This window comes from Dendrobates tinctorius, unplaced genomic scaffold (genome assembly GCF_039654945.1).
Source record: "Dendrobates tinctorius isolate UK_male_01 unplaced genomic scaffold, ASM3965494v1 ptg000367l, whole genome shotgun sequence".
NCBI lineage: Eukaryota > Metazoa > Chordata > Amphibia > Anura > Dendrobatidae > Dendrobates > Dendrobates tinctorius.
Window position 1 is genome coordinate 5,032,511 of NW_027362033.1, and position 21,446 is coordinate 5,053,956.

Here is a 21,446-nt window from a genome sequence, read left to right on the forward strand (position 1 = left end):
CTCAGGATCAGTAATGTAATGTATGTACACAGTGACTGCACCAGCAGAATAGTGAGTGCAGCTCTGGAGTATAATACAGGATGTAACTCAGGATCAGTAATGTAATGTATGTACACAGTGACTGCACCAGCAGAATAGTGAGTGCAGCTCTGGAGTATAATACAGGATGTAACTCAGGATCAGTAATGTAAGTACACAGTGACTGCACCAGCAGAATAGTGAGTGCAGCTCTGGGGTATAATACAGGCTGTAACTCAGGATCAGTAATGTAATGTACGTACACAGTGACTGCACCAGCAGAATAGTGAGCGCAGCTCTGGAGTATAATACAGGATGTAACTCAGGATCAGTAATGTAATGTATGTACACAGTGACTGCACCAGCAGAATAGTGAGTGCAGCTCTGGGGTATAATACAGGCTGTAACTCAGTATCAGTAATGTAATGTACGTACACAGTGACTGCACCAGCAGAATAGTGAGTGCAGCTCTGGAGTATAATACAGGATGTAACTCAGGATCAGTAATGTAATGTATGTACACAGTGACTGCACCAGCAGAATAGTGAGTGCAGCTCTGGAGTATAATACAGGATGTAACTCAGGATCAGTAATGTAATGTATGTACACAGTGACTGCACCAGCAGAATAGTGAGCGCAGCTCTGGAGTATAATACAGGATGTAACTCAGGATCAGTAATGTAATGTATGTACACGGTGACTGCACCAGCAGAATAGTGAGCGCAGCTCTGGAGTATAATACAGGATGTAACTCAGGATCAGTAATGTAATGTACGTACACAGTGACTGCACCAGCAGAATAGTGAGCGCAGCTCTGGAGTATAATACAGGATGTAACTCAGGATCAGTAATGTAATGTACGTACACAGTGACTGCACCAGCAGAATAGTGAGTGCAGCTCTGGAGTATAATACAGGATGTAACTCAGGATCAGTAATGTAATGTATGTACACAGTGACTGCACCAGCAGAATAGTGAGCGCAGCTCTGGAGTATAATACAGGATGTAACTCAGGATCAGTAATGTAATGTATGTACACAGTGACTGCACCAGCAGAATAGTGAGCGCAGCTCTGGAGTATAATACAGGATGTAACTCAGGATCAGTAATGTAATGTATGTACACAGTGACTGCACCAGCAGAATAGTGAGCACAGCTCTGGAGTATAATACAGGATGTAACTCAGGATCAGTAATGTAATGTACGTACACAGTGACTGCACCAGCAGAATAGTGAGCGCAGCTCTGGAGTATAATACAGGATGTAACTCAGGATCAGTAATGTAATGTACGTACACAGTGACTGCACCAGCAGAATAGTGAGCGCAGCTCTGGAGCATAATACAGGATGTAACTCAGGATCAGTAATGTAATGTACGTACACAGTGACTGCACCAGCAGAATAGTGAGCGCAGCTCTGGAGCATAATACAGGATGTAACTCAGGATCAGTAATGTAATGTATGTACACAGTGACTGCACCAGCAGAATAGTGAGCGCAGCTCTGGAGTATAATACAGGATGTAACTCAGGATCAGTAATGTAATATATGTACACAGTGACTGCACCAGCAGAATAGTGAGTGCAGCTCTGGTGTATAATACAGAATGTAACTCAGGATCAGTAATGTAATGTATGTACACAGTGACTGCACCAGCAGAATAGTGAGTGCAGCTCTGGGGTATAATACAGGCTGTAACTCAGGATCAGTAATGTAATGTATGTACACAGTGACTGCACCAGCAGAATAGTGAGTGCAGCTCTGGGGTATAATACAGGATGTAACTCAGGATCAGTAATGTAATGTACGTACACAGTGACTGCACCAGCAGAATAGTGAGTGCAGCTCTGGAGTATAATACAGGATGTAACTCAGGATCAGTAATGTATGTACACAGTGACTGCACCAGCAGAATAGTGAGTGCAGCTCTGGGGTATAATACAGGCTGTAACTCAGGATCAGTAATGTAATGTATGTACACAGTGACTGCACCAGCAGAATAGTGAGTGCAGCTCTGGAGTATAATACAGGATGTAACTCAGGATCAGTAATGTAATGTATGTACACAGTGACTGCACCAGCAGAATAGTGAGTGCAGCTCTGGAGTATAATACAGGATGTAACTCAGGATCAGTAATGTAAGTACACAGTGACTGCACCAGCAGAATAGTGAGTGCAGCTCTGGGGTATAATACAGGCTGTAACTCAGGATCAGTAATGTAATGTACGTACACAGTGACTGCACCAGCAGAATAGTGAGCGCAGCTCTGGAGTATAATACAGGATGTAACTCAGGATCAGTAATGTAATGTATGTACACAGTGACTGCACCAGCAGAATAGTGAGTGCAGCTCTGGGGTATAATACAGGCTGTAACTCAGTATCAGTAATGTAATGTACGTACACAGTGACTGCACCAGCAGAATAGTGAGTGCAGCTCTGGAGTATAATACAGGATGTAACTCAGGATCAGTAATGTAATGTATGTACACAGTGACTGCACCAGCAGAATAGTGAGTGCAGCTCTGGAGTATAATACAGGATGTAACTCAGGATCAGTAATGTAATGTATGTACACGGTGACTGCACCAGCAGAATAGTGAGCGCAGCTCTGGAGTATAATACAGGATGTAACTCAGGATCAGTAATGTAATGTATGTACACGGTGACTGCACCAGCAGAATAGTGAGCGCAGCTCTGGAGTATAATACAGGATGTAACTCAGGATCAGTAATGTAATGTACGTACACAGTGACTGCACCAGCAGAATAGTGAGCGCAGCTCTGGAGTATAATACAGGATGTAACTCAGGATCAGTAATGTAATGTACGTACACAGTGACTGCACCAGCAGAATAGTGAGCGCAGCTCTGGAGTATAATACAGGATGTAACTCAGGATCAGTAATGTAATGTACGTACACAGTGACTGCACCAGCAGAATAGTGAGTGCAGCTCTGGAGTATAATACAGGAGGTAACTCAGGATCAGTAATGTAATGTATGTACACAGTGACTGCACCAGCAGAATAGTGAGTGCAGCTCTGGAGTATAATACAGGATGTAACTCAGGATCAGTAATGTAATGTATGTACACAGTGACTGCACCAGCAGAATAGTGAGCGCAGCTCTGGAGTATAATACAGGATGTAACTCAGGATCAGTAATGTAATGTATGTACACAGTGACTGCACCAGCAGAATAGTGAGCGCAGCTCTGGAGTATAATACAGGATGTAACTCAGGATCAGTAATGTAATATATGTACACAGTGACTGCACCAGCAGAATAGTGAGCGCAGCTCTGGAGTATAATACAGGATGTAACTCAGGATCAGTAATGTAATGTATGTACACAGTGACTGCACCAGCAGAATAGTGAGCGCAGCTCTGGGGTATAATACAGGCTGTAACTCAGGATCAGTAATGTAATGTATGTACACAGTGACTGCACCAGCAGAATAGTGAGTGCAGCTCTGGAGTATAATACAGGACGTAACTCAGGATCAGTAATGTATGTACACAGTGACTGCACCAGCAGAATAGTGAGTGCAGCTCTGGGGTATAATACAGGCTGTAACTCAGGATCAGTAATGTAATGTACGTACACAGTGACTGCACCAGCAGAATAGTGAGTGCAGCTCTGGAGTATAATACAGGATGTAACTCAGGATCAGTAATGTAATGTATGTACACAGTGACTGCACCAGCAGAATAGTGAGTGCAGCTCTGGAGTATAATACAGGATGTAACTCAGGATCAGTAATGTAATGTGTGTACACAGTGACTGCACCAGCAGAATAGTGAGCGCAGCTCTGGAGTATAATACAGGATGTAACTCAGGATCAGTAATGTAATGTATGTACACAGTGACTGCACCAGCAGAATAGTGAGCACAGCTCTGGAGTATAATACAGGATGTAACTCAGGATCAGTAATGTAATGTACGTACACAGTGACTGCACCAGCAGAATAGTGAGCGCAGCTCTGGAGTATAATACAGGATGTAACTCAGGATCAGTAATGTAATGTACGTACACAGTGACTGCACCAGCAGAATAGTGAGCGCAGCTCTGGAGCATAATACAGGATGTAACTCAGGATCAGTAATGTAATGTACGTACACAGTGACTGCACCAGCAGAATAGTGAGCGCAGCTCTGGAGTATAATACAGGATGTAACTCAGGATCAGTAATGTAATGTATGTACACAGTGACTGCACCAGCAGAATAGTGAGCGCAGCTCTGGAGTATAATACAGGATGTAACTCAGGATCAGTAATGTAATATATGTACACAGTGACTGCACCAGCAGAATAGTGAGTGCAGCTCTGGTGTATAATACAGGATGTAACTCAGGATCAGTAATGTAATGTATGTACACAGTGACTGCACCAGCAGAATAGTGAGTGCAGCTCTGGGGTATAATACAGGCTGTAACTCAGGATCAGTAATGTAATGTATGTACACAGTGACTGCACCAGCAGAATAGTGAGTGCAGCTCTGGGGTATAATACAGGATGTAACTCAGGATCAGTAATGTAATGTACGTACACAGTGACTGCACCAGCAGAATAGTGAGTGCAGCTCTGGAGTATAATACAGGATGTAACTCAGGATCAGTAATGTATGTACACAGTGACTGCACCAGCAGAATAGTGAGTGCAGCTCTGGGGTATAATACAGGCTGTAACTCAGGATCAGTAATGTAATGTATGTACACAGTGACTGCACCAGCAGAATAGTGAGTGCAGCTCTGGAGTATAATACAGGATGTAACTCAGGATCAGTAATGTAATGTATGTACACAGTGACTGCACCAGCAGAATAGTGAGTGCAGCTCTGGAGTATAATACAGGATGTAACTCAGGATCAGTAATGTAAGTACACAGTGACTGCACCAGCAGAATAGTGAGTGCAGCTCTGGGGTATAATACAGGCTGTAACTCAGGATCAGTAATGTAATGTACGTACACAGTGACTGCACCAGCAGAATAGTGAGCGCAGCTCTGGAGTATAATACAGGATGTAACTCAGGATCAGTAATGTAATGTATGTACACAGTGACTGCACCAGCAGAATAGTGAGTGCAGCTCTGGGGTATAATACAGGCTGTAACTCAGTATCAGTAATGTAATGTACGTACACAGTGACTGCACCAGCAGAATAGTGAGTGCAGCTCTGGAGTATAATACAGGATGTAACTCAGGATCAGTAATGTAATGTATGTACACAGTGACTGCACCAGCAGAATAGTGAGTGCAGCTCTGGAGTATAATACAGGATGTAACTCAGGATCAGTAATGTAATGTATGTACACAGTGACTGCACCAGCAGAATAGTGAGCGCAGCTCTGGAGTATAATACAGGATGTAACTCAGGATCAGTAATGTAATGTATGTACACGGTGACTGCACCAGCAGAATAGTGAGCGCAGCTCTGGAGTATAATACAGGATGTAACTCAGGATCAGTAATGTAATGTACGTACACAGTGACTGCACCAGCAGAATAGTGAGCGCAGCTCTGGAGTATAATACAGGATGTAACTCAGGATCAGTAATGTAATGTACGTACACAGTGACTGCACCAGCAGAATAGTGAGCGCAGCTCTGGAGTATAATACAGGATGTAACTCAGGATCAGTAATGTAATGTATGTACACAGTGACTGCACCAGCAGAATAGTGAGCGCAGCTCTGGAGTATAATACAGGATGTAACTCAGGATCAGTAATGTAATGTATGTACACAGTGACTGCACCAGCAGAATAGTGAGCACAGCTCTGGAGTATAATACAGGATGTAACTCAGGATCAGTAATGTAATGTACGTACACAGTGACTGCACCAGCAGAATAGTGAGCGCAGCTCTGGAGTATAATACAGGATGTAACTCAGGATCAGTAATGTAATGTACGTACACAGTGACTGCACCAGCAGAATAGTGAGCGCAGCTCTGGAGCATAATACAGGATGTAACTCAGGATCAGTAATGTAATGTACGTACACAGTGACTGCACCAGCAGAATAGTGAGCGCAGCTCTGGAGCATAATACAGGATGTAACTCAGGATCAGTAATGTAATGTATGTACACAGTGACTGCACCAGCAGAATAGTGAGCGCAGCTCTGGAGTATAATACAGGATGTAACTCAGGATCAGTAATGTAATATATGTACACAGTGACTGCACCAGCAGAATAGTGAGTGCAGCTCTGGTGTATAATACAGAATGTAACTCAGGATCAGTAATGTAATGTATGTACACAGTGACTGCACCAGCAGAATAGTGAGTGCAGCTCTGGGGTATAATACAGGCTGTAACTCAGGATCAGTAATGTAATGTATGTACACAGTGACTGCACCAGCAGAATAGTGAGTGCAGCTCTGGAGTATAATACAGGATGTAACTCAGGATCAGTAATGTAATGTACGTACACAGTGACTGCACCAGCAGAATAGTGAGTGCAGCTCTGGAGTATAATACAGGATGTAACTCAGGATCAGTAATGTATGTACACAGTGACTGCACCAGCAGAATAGTGAGTGCAGCTCTGGGGTATAATACAGGCTGTAACTCAGGATCAGTAATGTAATGTATGTACACAGTGACTGCACCAGCAGAATAGTGAGTGCAGCTCTGGAGTATAATACAGGATGTAACTCAGGATCAGTAATGTAATGTATGTACACAGTGACTGCACCAGCAGAATAGTGAGTGCAGCTCTGGAGTATAATACAGGATGTAACTCAGGATCAGTAATGTAAGTACACAGTGACTGCACCAGCAGAATAGTGAGTGCAGCTCTGGGGTATAATACAGGCTGTAACTCAGGATCAGTAATGTAATGTACGTACACAGTGACTGCACCAGCAGAATAGTGAGCGCAGCTCTGGAGTATAATACAGGATGTAACTCAGGATCAGTAATGTAATGTATGTACACAGTGACTGCACCAGCAGAATAGTGAGTGCAGCTCTGGGGTATAATGCAGGCTGTAACTCAGTATCAGTAATGTAATGTACGTACACAGTGACTGCACCAGCAGAATAGTGAGTGCAGCTCTGGAGTATAATACAGGATGTAACTCAGGATCAGTAATGTAATGTATGTACACAGTGACTGCACCAGCAGAATAGTGAGTGCAGCTCTGGAGTATAATACAGGATGTAACTCAGGATCAGTAATGTAATGTATGTACACAGTGACTGCACCAGCAGAATAGTGAGCGCAGCTCTGGAGTATAATACAGGATGTAACTCAGGATCAGTAATGTAATGTATGTACACGGTGACTGCACCAGCAGAATAGTGAGCGCAGCTCTGGAGTATAATACAGGATGTAACTCAGGATCAGTAATGTAATGTACGTACACAGTGACTGCACCAGCAGAATAGTGAGCGCAGCTCTGGAGTATAATACAGGATGTAACTCAGGATCAGTAATGTAATGTACGTACACAGTGACTGCACCAGCAGAATAGTGAGTGCAGCTCTGGAGTATAATACAGGATGTAACTCAGGATCAGTAATGTAATGTATGTACACAGTGACTGCACCAGCAGAATAGTGAGCGCAGCTCTGGAGTATAATACAGGATGTAACTCAGGATCAGTAATGTAATGTATGTACACAGTGACTGCACCAGCAGAATAGTGAGCGCAGCTCTGGAGTATAATACAGGATGTAACTCAGGATCAGTAATGTAATATATGTACACAGTGACTGCACCAGCAGAATAGTGAGCGCAGCTCTGGAGTATAATACAGGATGTAACTCAGGATCAGTAATGTAATGTATGTACACAGTGACTGCACCAGCAGAATAGTGAGTGCAGCTCTGGGGTATAATACAGGCTGTAACTCAGGATCAGTAATGTAATGTATGTACACAGTGACTGCACCAGCAGAATAGTGAGTGCAGCTCTGGAGTATAATACAGGATGTAACTCAGGATCAGTAATGTAATGTACGTACACAGTGACTGCACAAGCAGAATAGTGAGTGCAGCTCTGGAGTATAATACAGGATGTAACTCAGGATCAGTAATGTATGTACACAGTGACTGCACCAGCAGAATAGTGAGTGCAGCTCTGGGGTATAATACAGGCTGTAACTCAGGATCAGTAATGTAATGTACGTATACAGTGACTGCACCAGCAGAATAGTGAGCGCAGCTCTGGAGTATAATACAGGATGTAACTCAGGATCAGTAATGTAATGTATGTACACAGTGACTACACAAGCAGAATAGTGAGTGCAGCTCTGGAGTATAATACAGGATGTAACTCAGGATCAGTAATGTACGTACACAGTGACTGCACCAGCAGAATAGTGAGTGCAGCTCTGGAGTATAATACAGGATGTAACTCAGGATCAGTAATGTATGTACACAGTGACTGCACCAGCAGAATAGTGAGTGCAGCTCTGGGGTATAATACAGGCTGTAACTCAGGATCAGTAATGTAATGTATGTACACAGTGACTGCACCAGCAGAATAGTGAGTGCAGCTCTGGAGTATAATACAGGATGTAACTCAGGATCAGTAATGTAATGTATGTACACAGTGACTGCACCAGCAGAATAGTGAGTGCAGCTCTGGAGTATAATACAGGATGTAACTCAGGATCAGTAATGTAAGTACACAGTGACTGCACCAGCAGAATAGTGAGTGCAGCTCTGGGGTATAATACAGGCTGTAACTCAGGATCAGTAATGTAATGTACGTACACAGTGACTGCACCAGCAGAATAGTGAGCGCAGCTCTGGAGTATAATACAGGATGTAACTCAGGATCAGTAATGTAATGTATGTACACAGTGACTGCACCAGCAGAATAGTGAGTGCAGCTCTGGGGTATAATACAGGCTGTAACTCAGTATCAGTAATGTAATGTACGTACACAGTGACTGCACCAGCAGAATAGTGAGTGCAGCTCTGGAGTATAATACAGGATGTAACTCAGGATCAGTAATGTAATGTATGTACACAGTGACTGCACCAGCAGAATAGTGAGTGCAGCTCTGGAGTATAATACAGGATGTAACTCAGGATCAGTAATGTAATGTATGTACACAGTGACTGCACCAGCAGAATAGTGAGCGCAGCTCTGGAGTATAATACAGGATGTAACTCAGGATCAGTAATGTAATGTATGTACACGGTGACTGCACCAGCAGAATAGTGAGCGCAGCTCTGGAGTATAATACAGGATGTAACTCAGGATCAGTAATGTAATGTACGTACACAGTGACTGCACCAGCAGAATAGTGAGCGCAGCTCTGGAGTATAATACAGGATGTAACTCAGGATCAGTAATGTAATGTACGTACACAGTGACTGCACCAGCAGAATAGTGAGTGCAGCTCTGGAGTATAATACAGGATGTAACTCAGGATCAGTAATGTAATGTATGTACACAGTGACTGCACCAGCAGAATAGTGAGCGCAGCTCTGGAGTATAATACAGGATGTAACTCAGGATCAGTAATGTAATGTATGTACACAGTGACTGCACCAGCAGAATAGTGAGCGCAGCTCTGGAGTATAATACAGGATGTAACTCAGGATCAGTAATGTAATATATGTACACAGTGACTGCACCAGCAGAATAGTGAGCGCAGCTCTGGAGTATAATACAGGATGTAACTCAGGATCAGTAATGTAATGTATGTACACAGTGACTGCACCAGCAGAATAGTGAGTGCAGCTCTGGGGTATAATACAGGCTGTAACTCAGGATCAGTAATGTAATGTATGTACACAGTGACTGCACCAGCAGAATAGTGAGTGCAGCTCTGGAGTATAATACAGGATGTAACTCAGGATCAGTAATGTAATGTACGTACACAGTGACTGCACAAGCAGAATAGTGAGTGCAGCTCTGGAGTATAATACAGGATGTAACTCAGGATCAGTAATGTATGTACACAGTGACTGCACCAGCAGAATAGTGAGTGCAGCTCTGGGGTATAATACAGGCTGTAACTCAGGATCAGTAATGTAATGTATGTACACAGTGACTGCACCAGCAGAATAGTGAGCGCAGCTCTGGAGTATAATACAGGATGTAACTCAGGATCAGTAATGTAATGTATGTACACAGTGACTGCACCAGCAGAATAGTGAGCGCAGCTCTGGAGTATAATACAGGATGTAACTCAGGATCAGTAATGTAATGTATGTACACAGTGACTGCAGCAGCAGAATAGTGAGTGCAGCTCTGGAGTATAATACAGGATGTAACTCAGGATCAGTAATGTAATATATGTACACAGTGACTGCACCAGCAGAATAGTGAGTGCAGCTCTGGGGTATAATACAGGCTGTAACTCAGGATCAGTAATGTAATGTATGTACACAGTGACTGCACCAGCAGAATAGTGAGTGCAGCTCTGGAGTATAATACAGGATGTAACTCAGGATCAGTAATGTAATGTACGTACACAGTGACTGCACCAGCAGAATAGTGAGTGCAGCTCTGGAGTATAATACAGGATGTAACTCAGGATCAGTAATGTAATGTATGTACACAGTGACTGCACCAGCAGAATAGTGAGTGCAGCTCTGGAGTATAATACAGGATGTAACTCAGGATCAGTAATGTATGTACACAGTGACTGCACCAGCAGAATAGTGAGTGCAGCTCTGGGGTATAATACAGGCTGTAACTCAGGATCAGTAATGTAATGTACGTACACAGTGACTGCACCAGCAGAATAGTGAGCGCAGCTCTGGAGTATAATACAGGATGTAACTCAGGATCAGTAATGTAATGTATGTACACAGTGACTGCACCAGCAGAATAGTGAGTGCAGCTCTGGGGTATAATACAGGCTGTAACTCAGGATCAGTAATGTAATGTACGTACACAGTGACTGCACCAGCAGAATAGTGAGTGCAGCTCTGGAGTATAATACAGGATGTAACTCAGGATCAGTAATGTAATGTATGTACACAGTGACTGCACCAGCAGAATAGTGAGTGCAGCTCTGGGGTATAATACAGGCTGTAACTCAGGATCAGTAATGTAATGTACGTACACAGTGACTGCACCAGCAGAATAGTGAGCGCAGCTCTGGAGTATAATACAGGATGTAACTCAGGATCAGTAATGTAATGTATGTACACAGTGACTGCACCAGCAGAATAGTGAGTGCAGCTCTGGGGTATAATACAGGCTGTAACTCAGGATCAGTAATGTAATGTACGTACACAGTGACTGCACCAGCAGAATAGTGAGTGCAGCTCTGGAGTATAATACAGGATGTAACTCAGGATCAGTAATGTAATGTATGTACACAGTTACTGCACCAGCAGAATAGTGAGTGCAGCTCTGGAGTATAATACAGGATGTAACTCAGGATCAGTAATGTAATGTATGTACACAGTGACTGCACCAGCAGAATAGTGAGCACAGCTCTGGAGTATAATACAGGATGTAACTCAGGATCAGTAATGTAATGTATGTACACAGTGACTGCACCAGCAGAATAGTGAGCGCAGCTCTGGAGTATAATACAGGATGTAACTCAGGATCAGTAATGTAATGTATGTACACAGTGACTGCACCAGCAGAATAGTGAGTGCAGCTCTGGAGTATAATACAGGATGTAACTCAGGATCAGTAATGTAATATATGTACACAGTGATTGCACCAGCAGAATAGTGAGCGCAGCTCTGGAGTATAATACAGGATGTAACTCAGGATCAGTAATGTAATGTATGTACACAGTGACTGCACCAGCAGAATAGTGAGTGCAGCTCTGGGGTATAATACAGGCTGTAACTCAGGATCAGTAATGTAATGTATGTACACAGTGACTGCACCAGCAGAATAGTGAGTGCAGCTCTGGAGTATAATACAGGATGTAACTCAGGATCAGTAATGTAATGTACGTACACAGTGACTGCACCAGCAGAATAGTGAGTGCAGCTCTGGAGTATAATACAGGACGTAACTCAGGATCAGTAATGTATGTACAGAGTGACTGCACCAGCAGAATAGTGAGTGCAGCTCTGGAGTATAATACAGGATGTAACTCAGGATCAGTAATGTAATGTACGTACACAGTGACTGCACCAGCAGAATAGTGAGCGCAGCTCTGGAGTATAATACAGGATGTAACTCAGGATCAGTAATGTAATGTATGTACACAGTGACTGCACCAGCAGAATAGTGAGTGCAGCTCTGGGGTATAATACAGGCTGTAACTCAGGATCAGTAATGTAATGTACGTACACAGTGACTGCACCAGCAGAATAGTGAGTGCAGCTCTGGAGTATAATACAGGATGTAACTCAGGATCAGTAATGTAATGTATGTACACAGTGACTGCACCAGCAGAATAGTGAGTGCAGCTCTGGAGTATAATACAGGATGTAACTCAGGATCAGTAATGTAATGTATGTACACAGTGACTGCACCAGCAGAATAGTGAGCGCAGCTCTGGAGTATAATACAGGATGTAACTCAGGATCAGTAATGTAATGTATGTACACAGTGACTGCACCAGCAGAATAGTGAGCGCAGCTCTGGAGTATAATACAGGATGTAACTCAGGATCAGTAATGTAATGTATGTACACAGTGACTGCACCAGCAGAATAGTGAGTGCAGCTCTGGAGTATAATACAGGATGTAACTCAGGATCAGTAATGTAATGTACGTACACAGTGACTGCACCAGCAGAATAGTGAGTGCAGCTCTGGAGTATAATACAGGATGTCACTCAGGATCAGTAATGTATGTACACAGTGACTGCACCAGCAGAATAGTGAGTGCAGCTCTGGGGTATAATACAGGATGTAACTCAGGATCAGTCATGTATGTACACAGTGACTGCACCAGCAGAATAGTGTGTGCAGCTCTGGGGTATAATACAGGATGTAACTCAGGATCAGTAATGTATGTACACAGTGACTGCACCAGCAGAATAGTGAGTGCAGCTCTGGGGTATAATACAGGATGTAACTCAGGATCAGTAATGTATGTGCACAGTGACTGCACTAGCAGAATAGTGAGTGCAGCTCTGGGGTATAATACAGGAGGTAACTCAGGATCAGTAATGTAATGTATGTACACAGTGACTGCACCAGCAGAATAGTGAGTGCAGCTCTGGGGTATAATACAGGAGGTAACTCAGGATCAGTAATGTAATGTATGTACACAGTGACTGCACCAGCAGAATAGTGAGTGCAGCTCTGGGGTATAATACAGGATGTAACTCAGGATCAGTAATGTAATGTATGTACACAGTGACTGCACCAGCAGAATAGTGAGTGCAGCTCTGGGGTATAATACAGGCTGTAACTCAGGATCAGTAATGTAATGTATGTACACAGTGACTGCACCAGCAGAATAGTGAGTGCAGCTCTGGGGTATAATACAGGATGTAACTCAGGATCAGTAATGTAATGTATGTACACAGTGACTGCACCAGCAGAATAGTGAGTGCAGCTCTGGAGTATAATACAGGATGTAACTCAGGATCAGTAATGTAATGTATGTACACAGTGACTGCACCAGCAGAATAGTGAGTGCAGATCTGGAGTATAATACAGGATGTAACTCAGGGTCAGTAATGTAATGTATGTACACAGTGACTGCACCAGCAGAATAGTGAGTGCAGCTCTGGGGTATAATACAGGAGGTAACTCAGGATCAGTAGTGTATGTACACAGTGACTGCACCAGCAGAATAGTGAGTGCAGCTCTGGGGTATAATACAGGAGGTAACTCAGGATCAGTAGTGTATGTACACAGTGACTGCACCAGCAGAATAGTGAGTGCAGCTCTGGAGTATAATACAGGATGTAACTCAGGATCAGTAATGCAATGTATGTACACAGTGACTGCACCAGCAGAATAGTGAGTGCAGCTCTGGGGTATAATACAGGAAGTAACTCAGGATCAGTAATGTATGTACGCAGTGACTGCACCAGCAGAATAGTGAGTGCAGCTCTGGAGTATAATACAGGAGGTAACTCAGGATCAGTAATGTATGTACACAGTGACTGCACCAGCAGAATAGTGAGTGCAGCTCTGGAGTATAATACAGGATGTAACTCAGGATCAGTTATGTAATGTATGTATACAGTGACTGCACCAGCAGAATAGTGAGTGCAGCTCTGGGGTATAATACAGGATGTAACTCAAGATCAGTAATGTAATGTATGTACACAGTGACTACACCAGCAGAATAGTGAGTGCAGCTCTGGGGAATAATACAGGGTGTAACTCAGGATCAGTAATGTAATGTATGTACACAGTGACTGCACCAGCAGAATAGTGAGTGCAGCTCTGGAGTATAATACAGGATGTAACTCAGGGTCAGTAATGTAATGTATGTACACAGTGAGTCCACCAGCAGAATAGTGAGCGCAGCTCTGGGGTATAATATAGGATGTAACTCAGGATCAGTAATGTAATGTATGTACACAGTGACTGCACCAGCAGAATAGTGAGTGCAGCTCTGGAGTATAATACAGGATGTAACTCAGGATCAGTAATGTAATGTATGTACACAGTGACTGCACCAGCAGAATAGTGAGCGCAGCTCTGGGGTATAATACAGGATGTAACTCAGGATCAGTAATGTAATGTATGTACACAGTGACTGCACCAGCAAAATAGTGAGTGCAGCTCTGGAGTATAATACAGGAGGTAACTCAGGATCAGTAATGTATGTACACAGTGACTGCACCAGCAGAATAGTGAGTGCAGCTTTGGGGTATAATACAGGAGGTAACTCAGGATCAGTAATGTAATGTATGTACACAGTGACTGCACCAGCAGAATAGTGAGTGCAGCTCTGGAGTATAATACAGGATGTAACTCAGGATCAGTAATGTAATGTATGTACACAGTGACTGCACCAGAAGAATAGTGAGTGCAGCTCTGGGGTATAATACATGAGGTAACTCAGGATCAGTAATGTAAAGTATGTACACAGTGACTGCACCAGCAGAATAGTGAGTGCAGCTCTGGGGTATAATACATGAGGTAACTCAGGATCAGTAATGTAATGTATGTACACAGTGACTGCACCAGCAGAATAGTGAGTGCAGCTCTGGAGTATAATACAGGAGGTAACTCAGGATCAGTAATGTATGTACACAGTGACTCCACCAGCAGAATAGTGAGTGCAGCTCTGGAGTATAATACAGGAGGTAACTCAGGATCAGTAATGTAATGTATGTACACAGTGACTGCACAAGCAGAATATTGAGCGCAGCTCTGGAGTATAATACAGGAGGTAACTCAGGATCAGTAATGTATGTACACAGTGACTGCACCAGCAGAATAGTGAGTGCAGCTCTGGAGTATAATACAGGATGTAACTCAGGATCAGTAATGTATGTACACAGTGACTGCACCAGCAGAATAGTGAGTGCAGCTCTGGAGTATAATACAGGATGTAACTCAGGATCAGTAATGTAATGTATGTACACAGTGACTGCACCAGCAGAATAGTGAGTGCAGCTCTGGGGTATAATACAGGAGGTAACTCAGGATCAGTAATGTAATGTATGTACACAGTGACTGCACCAGCAGAATAGTGAGTGCAGCTCTGGGGTATAATACAGGAGGTAACTCAGGATCAGTAATGTAATGTATGTACACAGTGACTGCACCAGCAGAATATTGAGCGCAGCTCTGGAGTATAATACAGGAGGTAACTCAGGATTAGTAATGTATGTACACAGTGACTGCACCAGCAGAATAGTGAGTGCAGCTCTGGAGTATAATACAGGATGTAACTCAGGATCAGTAATGTATGTACACAGTGACTGCACCAGCAGAATAGTGAGTGCAGCTCTGGGGTATAATACAGGAGGTAACAGATTTCATACATGAAAACCACATAATGAGGCTCTTCTCCTCCTCGTCAGTCTGCGGCAGATACCGGAGCCTGTCCGGCTGGCGATTAGATTGTCAGCTCCTGGGACGAGTCTCACCTTATTATGGGCAGGACACGTTGTCACATATGACAGTAATCAGGTGATGAATGCGGGGGAGCCGCCATGGACTGCAGCGATGAGAGGGGATTAGATCATTCCTGGACTCGGGGTTGGAGACTCATGAGCGCTGGTATTTCATGTATCATCAGACACAACTACTCACAGCAGGAAATGTCCCCCCACAACTACCCCCATCACTTCATTAACCCTTCAACCACCATCAGCAAAAATGTATAATATACAATCTATTAATAACATCTTGAATCTGGTCAAAGAGCGGACAATCTACGAAGATGAGACGTGAGTGATATGCAGAGGACGGATCCAGTAACAAATCGCCCAGCCACAAAGATTTCATTTCACCCCACTGACCGATCGCCCCCAGAAGTCACATAATCAGTACACTGCGTTCCCCTGAGTGTGATTCCTGCTCAGTAACGACAGAAGTTATGTGAAGACCTCAGAGGTTTGGGTGAGAACTTTTGGGATCAAACCTCATGAAAATCAAGGAGCTCACCAGACAGGTCAGGGATAAGGTGGTGGAGGAGAGGAAAGCAGGGTTAGGCTATAGAAAATACTCTGAACATCTCAAGGAGCATCGATCCATCATCCAAACATGTAAGGCACATGGCCCAACTACAAACTACGAAGACATTGCCGTCCACCTAACCTGACCTCCCAAGGAAGGAGAGCACTTGTGAGAGAAATCGCCGAGAGGCCCATGGTCACTGGAGGAGCTGCAGAGATCGACAGCTCAGGGGGAGAATCTGTCCACAGGACGACTATTAGAGTCCACGCACACTGTCGTGTAAATCGGACAAGTGCAATGCGAGAGAAAAAGGTTCTGCACTCGGACCCATGTTATTCTATGGGGCTGTGCAGACCTGAGGGTTTTTTCTCATCTGTATTCGGTGAGCTCCAAATTCACTCTGAAATCTGGATGTGTAAAAGATGAATGGCTGCTGAGTAAAAAAACAAAAACGGCACAGGGACGGGACAAGGACAACATAGGGATGGGATAGGGACAACACAGGGACGGGAGAAGGACAAGACAGGGACAACACAGGGACGGGATAGGGACAACACAGGGACGGGACAAAGACAAGACAGGGACGGGATAGGGACAACACAGGGATGGGACAAAGACAAGACAGGGACGGGATAGAGACAACACAGGGACGGGATAGGGACAAGACAGGGACGGGATAGGGACAAGACAGGGACGGGATAGGGACAACACAGGGACGGGATAGGGACAACACAGGGACGGGATAGGGACAACACAGGGACGGGACAAAGACAAGACAGGGACAGGATAGGGACAACACAGGGACGGGATAGGGACAACACAGGGACGCAACAGAGATGGGATAGGGACAACACAGGGCCAGCACAGGGACAGGACAAGGACAACATATGGACGAGATAGGGACAACAGGGATGGCACAGAGACGGGATAGAGACAACACAGAGATGGCACAAGGACGTGACAGACGGCACAGGGATAGGACAGGGAAGGGACAGGGACAACACAGGGATGGGAAAGGGACAACACAGAGACGGAACAAGGACAAGACAGGGACAACACAGGGATGGGATAGGAACGGCACAGAGACGGCACAAGGACGAGACAGACTGCACAGGGATGAGACAGGGACAACACAGGGATGGGATAGGGATGGCACAGAGACTGGATAGGGACAACACTGGGACGGTACAGGGACAACACAGGGATGGCACAAGGACAAGACAGACAGCACAAGGAAGGGCCAGGGACAACAGAGGGATGGCAAGTGAGAATTAAATCGTCCTACTCTCCTGGATGAGCAGAAAACCAATTTTTATACACTAATGTGAGCAAAACCTCAGTCGTACACTCCACAAATATGGACTTTAAGGAAGAGCGGAAAAAAGAAAGATTTTTAGTGAAGTTACAATGTATCGGTATAGTTGATGTTACAATGTGTCGGTATTGGTGACAACGTTTCGGTATTGGTGATGTTACATTGTGTCGGTATTGGTGACGTTAAAATGTGTCGGTATTGGTGACGTTACAATGTGGCGGTATTGGTGACGTTACAATGTGTCGGTATTGGTGACAACGTTTCGGTATTGGTGACGTTACAATGTGTCGGTATTGGTGACGTTACAATGTGTCGGTATTGGTGACAACGTTACAATGTGGCGGTATAGTTGATGTTACAATGTGTCGGTATTGGTGACGTTACATTGTGTCGGTATTGGTGACGTTACATTGTGGCGGTATAGTTGATGTTACAATGTGTCGGTATTGGTGACGTTACAATGTGTCGGTATTGGTGACAACGTTACAATGTGGCGGTATAGTTGATGTTACAATGTGTCGGTATTGGTGACGTTACAATGTGTCGGTATTGGTGACGTTACATTGTGTCGGTATTGGTGACGTTACAATGTGGCGGTATAGTTGACGTTACAATGTGTCGGTATTGGTGACGTTACAATGTGTCGGTATTGGTGACGTTACAATGTGTCGGTATTGGTGACGTTACAATGTGTCGGTGTTAGTGATGTTACATTGTGTCGGTATTGGTAACGTTACAATGTGTCGGTATTGGTGACGTTACAATGTGTCGGTGTTAGTGATGTTACAATGTGTCGGTATTGGTGACGTTACATTGTGTCGGTATTGGTGACGTTACAATGTGGCGGTATAGTTGATGTTACAATGTGTCGGTATTGGTGACGTTACAATGTGTCGGTATTGGTGACAACGTTACAATGTGGCGGTATATTTGATGTTACAATGTGTCGGTATTGGTGACGTTACAATGTGTCGGTATTGGTGACGTTACATTGTGTCGGTATTGGTGACGTTACAATGTGGCGGTATAGTTGACGTTACAATGTGTCGGTATTGGTGACATCACAATGTGTCGGTATTGGTGACGTTACAATGTGTCGGTATTGGTGACGTTACAATGTGTCGGTGTTAGTGATGTTACATTGTGTCGGTATTGGTAACGTTACAATGTGTCGGTTTTGGTGACGTTACAATGTGGCGGTATAGTTGATGTTACAATGTGTCGGTATTGGTGACGTTACATTGTGTCGGTATTGGTGACGTTACAATGTGTCGGTATTGGTGACGTTACATTGTGTCGGTATTGGTGACGCTACAATGTGTCGGTGTTAGTGATGTTACATTGTGTCGGTATTGGTAACGTTACAATGTGTCGGTATTGGTGACGTTACAATGTGGCGGTATAGTTGATGTTACAATGTGTCGGTATTGGTGACGTTACATTGTGTCGGTATTGGTGACGTTACAATGTGTCGGTGTTAGTGATGTTACATTGTGTCGGTATTGGTGACGTTACAATGTGTCGGTATTGGTGACGTTACAATGTGTCGGTGTTAGTGATGTTACATTGTGTCGGTGTTAGTGATGTTACAATGTGTCGGTATTGGTGACGTTACAATGTGTCGGTATTGGTGACGTTACAATGTGGCGGTATAGTTGATGTTACAATGTGTCGGTATTGGTGACGTTACATTGTGTCGGTATTGGTGACGTTACATTGTGTCGGTATTGGTGACGTTACAATGTGTCGGTGTTAGTGATGTTACATTGTGTCGGTATTGGTAACGTTACAATGTGTCGGTATTGGTGACGTTACAATGTGGCGGTATAGTTGATGTTACAATGTGTCGGTATTGGTGACGTTACATTGTGTCGGTATTGGTGACGTTACAATGTGTCGGTGTTAGTGATGTTACATTGTGTCGGTATTGGTGACGTTACATTGTGTCGGTATTGGTGACGTTACAATGTGTCGGTATTGGTGACGTTACAATGTGGTGGTATAGTTGATGTTACAATGTGTCGGTATTGGTGACGTTACATTGTGTCGGTATTGGTGACGTTACATTGTGTCGGTATTGGTGACGTTACAATGTGTCGGTGTTAGTGATGTTACATTGTGTCGGTATTGGTAACGTTACAATGTGTCGGTATTGGTGACGTTACAATGTGGCGGTATAGTTGATGTTACAATGTGTCGGTATTGGTGACGTTACATTGTGTCGGTATTGGTGACGTTACAATGTGTCGGTGTTAGTGATGTTACATTGTGTCGGTATTGGTGACGTTACAATGTGTCGGTATTGGTGACGTTACAATGTGTCGGTGTTAGTGATGTTACATTGTGTCGGTGTTAGTGATGTTACATTGTGTCGGTATTGGTGACGTTACAATGTGTCGGTATTGGTGACGTTACAATGTGTCGGTATTGGTGACGTTACAATGTGTCAGTGTTAGTGATGTTACATTGTGTCGGTATTGGTGACGTTACATTGTGTCGGTATTGGTGACGTTACAATGTGTCGGTATTGGTGACGTTACATTGTGTCGGTATTGGTGACGTTACATTGTGTCGGTATTGGTGACGTTACATTGTGTCGGTATTGGTGATGTTACATTGTGTCGGTATTGGTGACGTTACATTGTGTCGGTATTGGTGACGTTACAATGTGTCGGTATTGGTGACGTTACAATGTGTCGGTATTGGTGACGTTACATTGTGTCGGTATTGGTGATGTTACATTGTGTCGGTATTGGTGACGTTACATTGTGTCGGTGTTAGTGATGTTACATTGTGTCGGTATTGGTGATGTTACATTGTGTCGGTATTGGTGACGTTACATTGTGTCGGTATTGGTGACGTTACAATGTGGCGGTATAGTTGATGTTACAATGTGTCGGTATTGGTGACGTTACATTGTGTCGGTATTGGTGACGTTACAATGTGTCGGTATTGGTGACGTTACAATGTGTCGGTGTTAGTGATGTTACAATGTGTCGGTATTGGTGACAACGTTACAATGTGGCGGTTTCAGTGACAGTTATGACTTTCCGCCCTTCTCTGTATCGGAGATCAGGGGATGGAGACTTTTTCTGCCACCCACCTATCCTGGCTCACAAGACAAGACGACAGTGCAGACTTCGGGGTCACTCACCAAGAGTCTTTTCTGGGGAGGTTAAAGGGGACAGGAGAAGACAGATGTAGACCATCCATATCCCGGGCCATGGACCTGCCGGCTGCGGACTGCTCCCCCAGCGTGTCCTCATATCAGATCTGGGACCTCATCTTCCAGCTCAGCTCCTGGCCCCTGTGTGAGTATATATATATATATTTCTGTGCTCTCCTCCCTCGTCCGCCGGCCCCTCAGTTAATCACATCCAGCCCCATTCTGCGGCCGGGCCCCTCCTCACCAGCAGCTGTGCAGGATTCCAGCTGTGGAGCCGCCCAGCGCAGCAGGGGTTAAGTGATGAGTAGATTACAGGGGTAGGATCCACCCCCATTATGGTCCCTCATTTCCTGCCCAGAAGTTCAAACTCTCGTATCAGAAAGTACAGACCCTGGAAGATGGGGTAGTATAGCGGGTATATACCAGTGCTGCATGTATATAGGTGGGGGTAGTATAGCGGGTATA

General features: G+C 44.2%; 1 protein-coding gene across 2 annotated transcripts in view; it reads right to left on the reverse strand.

Annotated features, from left to right (window-relative positions):
- LOC141075716 (disintegrin and metalloproteinase domain-containing protein 33-like) overlaps positions 1-21,212 on the reverse strand; it is a 145,450-nt gene extending 124,238 nt beyond the window's left edge. For both annotated transcript variants that reach the window (XM_073562866.1, XM_073562865.1), the window contains exon 1: positions 20,970-21,212. In XM_073562866.1, the coding sequence (XP_073418967.1) occupies positions 20,970-21,081 (112 nt within the window). In that variant the 5' untranslated portion in view covers positions 21,082-21,212. The remainder of the gene's footprint in view (positions 1-20,969) is intronic.
- Between the last annotated feature and the right edge of the window lie 234 nt (positions 21,213-21,446).